Source organism: Buceros rhinoceros, unplaced genomic scaffold, assembly GCF_000710305.1.
Source record: "Buceros rhinoceros silvestris isolate BGI_N320 unplaced genomic scaffold, ASM71030v1 scaffold6331, whole genome shotgun sequence".
NCBI classification, from domain to species: domain Eukaryota; kingdom Metazoa; phylum Chordata; class Aves; order Bucerotiformes; family Bucerotidae; genus Buceros; species Buceros rhinoceros.
The window spans coordinates 9143-19893 of NW_010394726.1; the positions used below are offsets into that span (position 1 = coordinate 9143).

The 10751-nt window shown below is 37.9% G+C and overlaps 2 protein-coding genes across 2 annotated transcripts in view; one reads left to right on the plus strand and one right to left on the minus strand.

Moving 5' to 3' along the window:
* FAM169A (family with sequence similarity 169, member A) overlaps positions 1-2013 on the plus strand; it is a gene marked incomplete at its 5' end in the record, with an annotated part of 9649 nt that extends 7636 nt beyond the window's left edge. The window contains 2 exons of the mRNA XM_010145302.1: positions 534-740; positions 1465-2013. Coding sequence (XP_010143604.1) covers positions 534-740; positions 1465-2013 — 756 coding nt within the window. The remainder of the gene's footprint in view (positions 1-533; positions 741-1464) is intronic.
* A 5865-nt stretch (positions 2014-7878) lies between these two features.
* NSA2 (NSA2 ribosome biogenesis homolog (S. cerevisiae)) overlaps positions 7879-10751 on the minus strand; it is a gene marked incomplete at its 5' end in the record, with an annotated part of 3768 nt that continues 895 nt past the window's right edge. The window contains 4 exons of the mRNA XM_010145303.1: positions 7879-8158; positions 8818-9010; positions 9616-9795; positions 10147-10297. Coding sequence (XP_010143605.1) covers positions 8091-8158; positions 8818-9010; positions 9616-9795; positions 10147-10297 — 592 coding nt within the window. The remainder of the gene's footprint in view (positions 8159-8817; positions 9011-9615; positions 9796-10146; positions 10298-10751) is intronic.

Consider the following 10751-nt stretch of genomic DNA (forward strand, 5'->3'; position numbering starts at 1 on the left):
GAATGCTTTGGTGACTACTTTTGGCTCTTTTCACTTCTCCATCTAAAGCTTGCCTGCTTTGGTGTTTAAATCCAGCTGTCATCCACAACTTGTTAACAGCTTGAATTTAAATCTGTGAGTACCCTTTCTGCCTAGGGATGCCTCTAGGGTTTTATGTTCTTACTGACTGGTGAGAAAGTGGATTTTACACTATGGTTTCAGAGGATGTCGGCAGCATGTGTGCTTGTGAGATGAATAAAAACTGCTTGGCTTGGCTCTTAATAGTGTAAGCTATGGTCAGAGATTTAGGGCAGATGACAACACCAAGCTAATGTGCTGGTTAAATTAGCTACTCCGCACTATGTTCTGCCACCTTAGTACACATTTCTAGATACCTGAGCTATCTGCTTGTCACTTTAAGCTGCAAATTTAGATCACAGATACACACAAATTTAGATCACCCAGTAGCGTTGGAGAACAATGGCTGGCATAATCTTGACTTAGAAATGTAATACGGTTTTGGGGTTTTTTTGGTTTTTTGTTTATTTTTGAAGGAAACTCCATCAGAACCCCTTAACGGTGAGGTGGTGGAAGAAACCGGTAAGACCTCCCTTATGGCTGAAGAGGAAACTGCAAATGAAGTTGTAAGTGGTGAATCCAAATTGCAGTCTGAGAGTCAAGGAGAAGAACCCTTAATGCTGTTTGTTCCATTAATCCTCGAGTCTCAGGCAAAACCTGCAGAAGACACTGCATCACAGAAGGTGAGAGAATTGAAACAAGATGTGACATAATCTTTCCTTTAGAGTGTACATATCTTCCTGGTTTTTCTTTCATTAAGTAACAAGTAGAAAGTAATCTCTTCCATCACAGGAAGGTCTTTGGAGAAGCAGTTATTAAGCCAGATGATGTAAGCATCCTAACTTCTCTGTTTTAATATAGGGGATCAATATGCATTTGATACCAAAAAACAGCTATCTTGCTCTAGTTTGCCTTGGCGTTAATGAAGGGTTCTCTCCCACTAAAATGTTAGTTGGATATGCGTGAAAAACTACAGCTTTGTTTTGTCTAGCAATTCTGCCCTGGTGAAGTGTACATGCAATTAATGACTGTAAAATATCCTTCTGGAACATAGATTTTGCTAGGTTTTGTTTGTAGTGCAAAAGCAGATTATTATATCTAGAAAAGTGGTAATTATACATGTTTAAAATAAAAAACTACTTATCTGGGATTAATTTCAGAATGTTTTTACTGTACCTGAATATTAATTTGAATTTGAAAATAGGAAAGCAACTTTAGATAAGCAGTTCACAAAATAGTTGTGTGCAAAAAGGAGGAAAGGACTAGTTTTGTACAGGCAGCATTAGTAACTGCTGAATGACGAAATATCCTCTGAGGCTGCTAGATAGGGGCAGTAGTTGTTCAGCCTCTTGTATCTTCAATTAATTATCCCTTTGGTTGTTTTGGCACCCTCCCCTCTCCACACAGGCTTTAAATGCACATGATTCAGAAGAGCTGACTGAAGCAAGTATGTTCGTAGAGAAGGAGGGCACTGGAGAACAGCAAGAATCTGAAAAGACCAGCACGGGAAATGCAGCTGCTTTGGCATCAAAGGAAGAGGAGCCCTCTGACAATGGCCTGCCCAACTCTGTGGTAAATGAAGCAGCAGAAGAATCTGGTTTTGAAAATGTATCACCTAAAACAGCTTCCTCTTTGGAAGATCAAAATGAGGAACCAGGGCACAACTCCCAGGAGTCCCCTGTTGCCTTGAGTCAGAGCTCTTTGATAGTGGTTGAACTTGAGGGTGTTTCTTTTCAGCAGCCTTCTGGACCAGAAGGACAGAAGAACCAGTTGGAAGAGCACTTGGAAGAGTCTGCTGAACAGATGGATCAGTACACGCAGACAGCAGCAGAGCGGGCTGCTGACAGCAGCTCTGAGGAAGCAGAAATTGAGGTACCCATTGTAGATCGGAGAAACTTGCGAAGAAAGGCTAAAGGCTACAAAGGTCCACCCAAGAAAAAAGGAAAGACAGCTTAAGAATGAAATATTGATTGTTAATTGATCTATTTATAAGAAAGTTGTTATTTTGTGTAAAACACTAGTGTATAACTAAACCATAGGGGATAAAGGACACACATGTTTAAAATTCTGGATTGGACTTCCTCTTAGGATTCGTCACCTTTCCTCAAGTTTTCTTGGATTTTTAACCATTAGACACTGAGCTTAATCAGAATATGAAACTAAATAGCCAGTCTCCTCCTTTCATAAAGGATACATGCTGAATAAATACAGTTGTGCTAGCAAAGGGAACAGTTTGCGTATTTGAGGTGACAGTTGTGGAAGAAAAATGCAGTGTGAAATCTTGGCCCTATCAAGGTTCCTTAGATCCACATAGACTTCCATAAGGCCAGATATCACTCTAGCATTTTTTGTTTAATAACTTTGTCTTCTTTACTGTGGAGAGAAGCAGAACAAGAGAAACCCTTCCTCACTTGTTCCCTCCCCACAGACTTTTCTTAGGTGAGATTAAAAGAATGTGAAGTTCTGTAATTCTAGGTCTCAAAATACACCAGAAAGTATAACTCAGTAGATCAAAACAAGATAAACAGCATCTTTTGTGAGAATGACCTGAAACAACCAAGTCAGTAGAAACATGGTCAGCACAGTATCGGGCATAGCACAGTCTGATAATGACATTTTTCATGTGAAGATTAAGAGATGCCTACACAGTAAGCTCTTTGCAGCTTCCAAAGTGAGCATCTCAGTAAGCTGTAAGTTTTTCCAGTGTAGACCCCAGTACACATATGGAATTGTTTGAACTGCCTTCCTAACTACATGTGTTAAGTGGATACTTCAATTAATTGTTACATTATAGGAAAAGGATATGATGACTTTTAATTCGTTTGGGTCTGAATGGAAGCAGTGCTTTGTGTTTTCCAAATACTTGGCTGGTGCTGTGGGGTAACTATTAAAAATGTTGTGTCTGCCAGGTGTGTGACTCCTGTGAGTGCTGGCATTTCAGGTGGTTGTGACATTCATGAGCGTGACTATTAGTGGGTGTTCAGCAAATGCTTGTTTGCCAAACTTCAATGCCTTTAGGAGTTAGCAGGTGATAGTTTGCAAATACTTCTGATTCCCCCCATTTTCTTTTTCCAACTTGGCCGTAATCCCTGGGATGATCATTTCCCAGCTCACAGCTTTTCTTAAAGGCAGCAACCAAACTTTGCTGTATGCAAACACAAATAAAACCAGGCTTTTCATGCATGTTTGCCTTCAGAGTTTCTCCTGGCAAAGCATGTATTTAAGTTAATTTGTCACATATACAGTAAGTTACTACTTAGTTTGCTACGTTTTTCTTTCCGTAGATGAAGCTCTTCTGTTATTGGGTTGAACTCAGGAATAAGAAAGGACAGTGGTTCCAAGAACAAGAATTTGCACCACTACTTGTCCTGCTATATGCTTTTTCTAAGACCTGTGAACTAGTCTCCCAGTGTCTCAGAAATAGAGGTATCTAGAAATAGCTGTTGAGGACTTGAGTACAAGGTTCACTTGAGTAGCTGCAATGTTGTATTAACTTCTGTCCCTCTAAGGAGCTAATGTAAGAATCTGATTTTGGATTTTATGCTAATACAGTTTAACTGTATATGTTAGCTGTGTAAGACATTCATACTATTTTTGCAGCGGATGATGTATCATGCTCCTTCTTAACTTAGTAAGAGCAGCTTGTAGGAAAAAACCCCAAAAAGCAGTTTTTAAGGAACATGTATTACTGAGCTTTAGATTCAGGGTGCATGGGATTACTGAATTAAATTGGGTTTTCTTGAACTATTGCATGTAGCTGTGACTTACTATCAGTGTATATACAGGTAATCATTACGAACCCCAGGACTGATAAAATTTCATGATTGTTTGTAAACATTCAAGTGAACCTTAAGCACATCTAACTCTAACCAACCATTTTCTGTAAAAAACAAGACAAAACTTATGTTACCTTCTGAATGACTTCTCTCTTACTTCTAAGATTTATTGTGTATAAAAAGACGAGGGGCTAGAAAACATCTACTGCATTGCTAAGAATTTCGGATTTATGAGGGCTGGTGGCTTAAAAGATGGTGGTATACAATCTGTTGTGACTTATCTTCCATTTTTAGAGCAAGATTTACTAAAGATTAATCTATCAAATAATTCAATTGATACAAATGTGCATGCTTCCAAAAAGTGAAGGATTCCTTTGCTTATGAAAACCGAGTCCCAGTTATTACAGTTACTACTAGATGGATTTTTGATACATATGCCTACCACTTGTATTCACTGTGAGGTCAGAAAACAGTGTGCTTGAGAAGGTAATGTCACTCATCTGTTTTTTGTGGCTAAGATAAACAGATGGCTAAGTTTGAACCAATTACTATCTTTTAGGATATTTGCACAGTTAATACATAAATATTAAAACAAGATAATTAGATTAGGTCAGCGTTGGTTTCTGAGAACAGTCAGATTTCTGATTTCATTCCAGTGAGTCAGTCTTAAATACTGAACTTAAATTCACGTCTTTAAGAATACTCTTAAGTAGGTATCTACCTGAGATCACAGCTGATGACCAGCCTGTTACGTACAGAATGTGGGCAGTTGGGGTGCAACTCACAATTCTCGTAACCAGTACAGTCTTGAAAACTGGACGTTTTAATTGTGATCAAAGCAGTACTTGGAACTAAAGGGCACAGTTTATTTCTGTAACAACTCTTTTGGCATCAATCATCTTGTAGTAGATAGGGAGTAGCAAAATCCAAATACTGGTTTTGATTTTTTTTATTGCTGTACTGCTTGTCTGATTGGAACAGTAGTTTAATAGTCTGTACTTTCTGTTACATTAAGGCAAGGGAACATAACCGTGACTGAAGTGTTTCACGTTGGGAAAACCAGTGGTTTTTAAGGTTGAATGACATTTTTTTGGTCTGTTGACTCTCTCATTGCCATCAAACTCTTACAGAATTTTAAAGATGTTACTGCACCAGCAATCAATGATTAAAGCATCAACTTTATACAAATTTGTACCAAATGCTATTACAACATGCTGTGGAACTACATGTGTACAGTGAAAGCAAGCAGTATTATTATTGAGCTTTATTTAGTTTAGGAATAGAGTTTAAAGAACATTAATTTGTGACTTCAGTCTTGCACTTAAATGTAAATGGTTTTGTATTTGAATCCAACATTTGTTCAGATGTCTCTCTTTGTACTGCTTGTTAATTCTAAAGGGGATTTGCTGTACTTCTTCCACATTCTCTCTTGGTCTGTTTTCATTTCATGCAGAATTCTTGTTTGCGGTTCTTAATGTTTCATAGCCCTTTACATGAAGATCTATATATGTCTTATTTCAAAAGTGCTTTTAACTTGAAATCATGTCTAACCTTAGCTTGTTGCTTTTTTATACCATTTCATCTGTAATGTCAGTAACGAAATTGGCAATTTAAAATGTCATCAACACTAGTAAATTTAATAGTAACAAATAGGTCTAAGTTTCAACTTCTCTGCTTTAACTCGCCCTTCTAAATTTTTTTTTCCAAGAGGATACACTTGTAAATTTATTTTCACAAATGTAGTGTTAGATGTTTTCTAAACTAGTGATACCCTGTTTATAAATTTCAAAGATGTGTTGCTTCTGGAGTACTGTACCGAAGTCTTGTTACAGTGTTAGTTTTTTCTTCTTTTAATACTGTCTTGGCTGCTTTTGAAATGTTTTGAAGTAGTAATTAAACATATTTTGTGATTTTTTCCTTGATTTTTAGTATTTCTGCTATACAGGAGGTATGTTGTAAGGTGGTTCGGTTCACTAGATTTAACATCATTTTACAACGTGTCTGCTACCAAGGAGCTTTAAAAGCTTGAAGATTATTAATTGAAAAATCTTACATCAATTAAAACAATCACCTATAATTAATTAGCTGATGCTAATTTTAGGGGAAAAAAAGCTCTAGAACAGGCTTTTCTGAAAGTTACAGCATGCATTCTGTTTATACCAACTGTGCAAGATGGTGTAAACTTAGCGGTTACTAATGTATTTTGCTATAGACAAACAAACAAGAACTGGTACATTAAAATGTCTTAAGTGCAACAATTGCTGTTGACCCAACAAGTCACAAAATGTAGTAAAGTTCTTGAGATAGCTGTAGAAAATTGAAGTATTGCAATCACGTTACTTATTAACATGCAGTGAAAGGCAAAGCAACAAGAACTTAAATGGAGGTTTATCTGTTCTGACAAAGCGCACTCTCTCCAAGCAAATGACTTACTCACTTGTGACCTTCTTTTAGTTTCAAATCACTTGTCACTGCACAAAGAAGTAAAATTCATAGTAAGTTACTAGTTTTAGACTAGGGCAATGTGTTTAACTTCCAGAATAGCCTGCAAGAGAAGACTTTGGTATAGTTGAAGTACCGCCTCCGTCACATAGTGTAAGAGAAGTTAGAAAGCTGGTACAAAAGCAGCTAGCTTGACCTCCTAGCTGGAGTTACAGATCTGAAACATGATCTGGTCATTAAGACGATTAAGGGCATCTGTCATACAGGAGGCTGAGAGCTACCCGGAGAAGAGAAAGCTTGGGTGGATCTTGCCTTGTGTACAAATACCTAGTGGGTAGGCATAAAGAAAATGGAACAAGACTTCTCAGTGGTGACCAGTGACAGAACAAGAAGCAGTGGGCACAAATTGAAATAGAGGAAATTCTATTTAAACATAAAACATTTTAAACTGTAGGACTAGCCAAACACTGAATGGGCTTGTCCAGAGAGATGGTGGCGTCTTCGTCCTTGAGACACTCAAAACCTGGTTGGATATGGCCCTCGGACAACTGCTGTAGTTGATTCTGCTTTAAGCGGGGTGCTTGCAGTACATAATCTCAAGAGGTCCCTTCTGACCTTAACTACTCTGTGATTCTGTAATGTGCTACTCAGCCTGCTTATTGAAGGTGTGCCCACCTCTAGTCTTAAACTTCCATTAATGCAGAAAACCCGCATTTGGGCTTCTGAAGTATCTTCAGAGTTTCGTTTTAAAGTTCCCTTCTCACATTGTTGAGGGCTACGATTGCCCGTATGAACGGCAGAAAGCTTATAAGGATTTGATTTGGACTTTGTCTTAAAAGCCCTTTGGCTTGAAGTGCTGTTTTAAGAGCAGGACTATAAAATGATGAGCGTGGTTATTTGTTGTGATACATTGTGCCACATTGTTGACTAGAAGATTACCGCAGTTATATAGAGCATAACTGAAATCTTCCACTTTAGAAGCAGCTTTTGTTTCTTGTATTTTGCGGGCGCAAGATGAGTATATATGATGCTCATGACCTGTACTTTTTCTCACAATGTGTCTTAAGGCCAAATAGCTACAAGTATTTGTAGTACTGGGGTAGTCACAGCATTCACAAATTCTACATCTCAACCCCCTTACAACTTCATTAATTTAAACTTTTGAAACTGTTCTTCTCTTGCCTGGAATTCTCCAGCCCTTATTCCTTCTATTAATGCAGTCATGGAGGCAAAGGGGAGAAACACATGCCCTGCTAGTTACCTTCCCTGCTGCAACCCCATGCTGCTAAGGTGTTCTCAAGCCCATGCTTCTGTAGGGGCAAGTGTCAAGCTGAGCATTTAACTTCTGATGCCAGTCTGTGGTAAGATTCTAGCTGCATTCTTCCAGCTCTTCTGCTTTCCCAGAAGCAGAATTCAAGTTAGTAAGTTCTTAAATGCCCCTGACTCTTAGAGTAGGTCATCATAGGAGACAACAGCTCAATTTCCCATCACTGAAAATTAAGCTGAATTAAGTATTTTGTACAATATACCTCAGCCATGAAACTGCTACTGTAAAAACACCAAGAAGGCTTAGATCAAATCCACACCACATTAGCAAAATGTGAAAATTGAATCACTTTATTTGGACTGTGTTCAGCTGAGCAAACATAATAAATATAAAAACTTAAGTAGTTGTTTCTGGCATGTTTAAGTTCCTCATCAGCTTGCGGGGTCAATATTCTTGAATGGTTGAAGGTTCCACAGATCTTGTGAAACTGTTTTAAACTGCACGGATTTTGCAGGGGCCCAGGTCCAATGCTTAGTATCAAACACAACTTAAACAAGTAGAACTGCATTAATACAGCCGTCATTTTCTGGATTGTTTGTCACTTGTGCGTATTTCCCTAAAACAAAAAGGAAATTAAATGAATACAAAAACTTAGAAGTAGTTCATATAATAAATCAGGTTTTTCTTTGTTTGCAAGTTCAATCCATGAGTGTCAGGAATTCCTGTTCCAAAACTGAAATGCATTTTGAAATCTAAGTCTACCTACTGCTGAGCTGCTAACTTAGGTTCTGGAAGTATTTTGTTCAGGCTGTTTTTTATAAATTGATCATTTAGAGTTCTGGGTAGATTAAAAAAAAAACCCAAAACCATTGGTTCTGTTACTAAGTGTGAACCCCTCTGTTAAAAGCGGTCAGCCTGATCCTGTGAAGATAGTTCTACACAGAATTTCCACTGAAAGCATAATATGATTGTTCATTGCTCACAGACTTGTAGCTGTGAGGCACAGTGCCTCAGTGTGAGGCACAGGCAAGTTTTGAGTCTTTGTTCTGAACTTCATCTAATTTGGTTTTGCAAGTGTGAACAGAAAGTCTAAGCTTAAAACTTAAAGCTCACATTTTTAGAGTTGCCGAAGCAGTTGCTTCTGCTCCAGCACAAACCTAACATTTAAGAGTGGATCAGTTACGACCATAGGATGGGGTCTTAGCAGTACATCATGCAATGAATTCTTAAAACTTTTAACAGCAGTTCTGCAGTACAGCTAGTTTAGTGACTTACCCCAGATGACTTTGCCCCCTTGGGTCACGAGGCCAAGCTCACTCACGTTCACCTCAATGACAGTGCCCTTGGTAATTACACCCAGTGATGTAAACAAAGGAGAAGAAGGATTCTTTTTTACACCAAGGATAGGTAGGCAAAAAGTAGCTTTAAGTTCTGGATGTGTCACGTGTGCCTTCTTGAAACGTAAGCCCTGTTTCATAACAAGTGTTAGATTGAGTTAGTATTTGCTTTAAGCCCTCATGGTTAAACTAGTTTAACACTTTTAGCATTATGTCCTAACTTTGTATGTTCTGAGAGACAGGGACGAATGAAACAACTTAGAATACAGAATGCTGTCTGCCTACTGTAGAATACCAGATTTGTTTAAAGACCTGATTAATGACAGGATAAGGGCTTCCACGTGTATTTTCGGGATGTCAGTTTTTAATAACAGTATAAGAATAATTCTTGCTATCTCAGATGGCTTCCGTTCCATGAAGAAATGAGGAGTTTATGGTCATGCATTTAACAGTGCTGTTAAGACACTGTTAAAGACAAGTGGTTAAGACAAAAAATTTTGTCTTAACAAAGACAAAATGGTTAAGACAAGAAATTTTTCAACTGCGACTGCAGGGGCATCTCTCCACCCTCAGGCTATCTCTGTGTGGATTTCTGCAAGGAAACGACGAGGAACGTTCTACCATCAGTAGTAATCAAGTGCATTATCATAGAAGAAAGTTTCCTTGCCTCACGAACTCAAAGCATTAAGTTAAAAGAATTATTACTTAAACGTTCTTTAAGTGTCAAGAACATTACCATTGGTCGAATGAATCGTTCGTATTTAGGAGGCTTTCTAGTAAAGCCATCTCCAACAAAACAAACTTTTGTAACCATTCTCTTCCAGGCCTTCTTCTTCCTCTTTCCTGTACGAATTACTTTTAAAACTTCTGTTTCTCCTTGTGCACGGACCTTTGGCACAGGAACCTCCCATTTCCCCTGGAAAGGAAGGACAGAAAAAAGGAAGTCAATACACTTACATGCTGCATTGCTAAATGAAAGGGGACAACCAAAGCATAAAATAAAATTTCTCTAAAGAGCAGTAGTACACCATACTTTTTATACAACCCACAGCTACTTATTTTGATTAGCATTTATTAAGGTTATGAAAATCAAGGTATAGCATATGCTTACTTTGTCCTACATTGCTCAGTTATTCAAGGTTTCAGGTTTTCTACAATATCAATATTTAGATTTTGCTTGTAGCTTATAAGTCACCTGAACATCAGCAACACAAACTGGTCATTGTCACAAGTAATAATGAGTATCTCAATTTTAATAGTTACTTACAGCTTTTTCTTTTCTTTTCTGCTTGATCATGTTAGAGAGAACCTTAGCCCGGGACTGGCCCTCTCGGTCCAGCAGGTATGCTGGTACAGCTCCTTTAGGTGTTTTTTCATCATTCTTTTTCTTTGTATTTCTGTTTTCATGCATTTTAATGCTGCAAGGAAAGAAAACCAGTATTAGGAGTAAAAAAAAAAAAAAAAGCTTTTTAAATAGATAATAGATAAATCCTTTTAACTTAGCTTGTGTCTGCTTTAAAAAGATATTTGTAAGTAAGTTTATATTTAAGGAATAATCTTAAGTAATTTTCAAAGTAAACTAGTAATTGCACTTACTGTAACAACCGACAGACTTTGCAAGTGCACAAAAGCTTGTCAATTTCTGTCGGGACAGGGACACAAGACATGCATCTTATTAAGGAATTTGAGGGATTTAAAATAAGCAGCCAAGCGCTTTAAGAGATAGTAGCCTTCCTCTCTGCCAAAAAATAACATACTACTACTTTTCTGAGATTTGATGGCAAAAAGCTTCCACGTCTGAGGAATGTGTGTGTAAAAAGGGTTGTGTTTTGTTTAGTTTTGAGGCCAATGGGGCCAACCCACCCCCCCCCC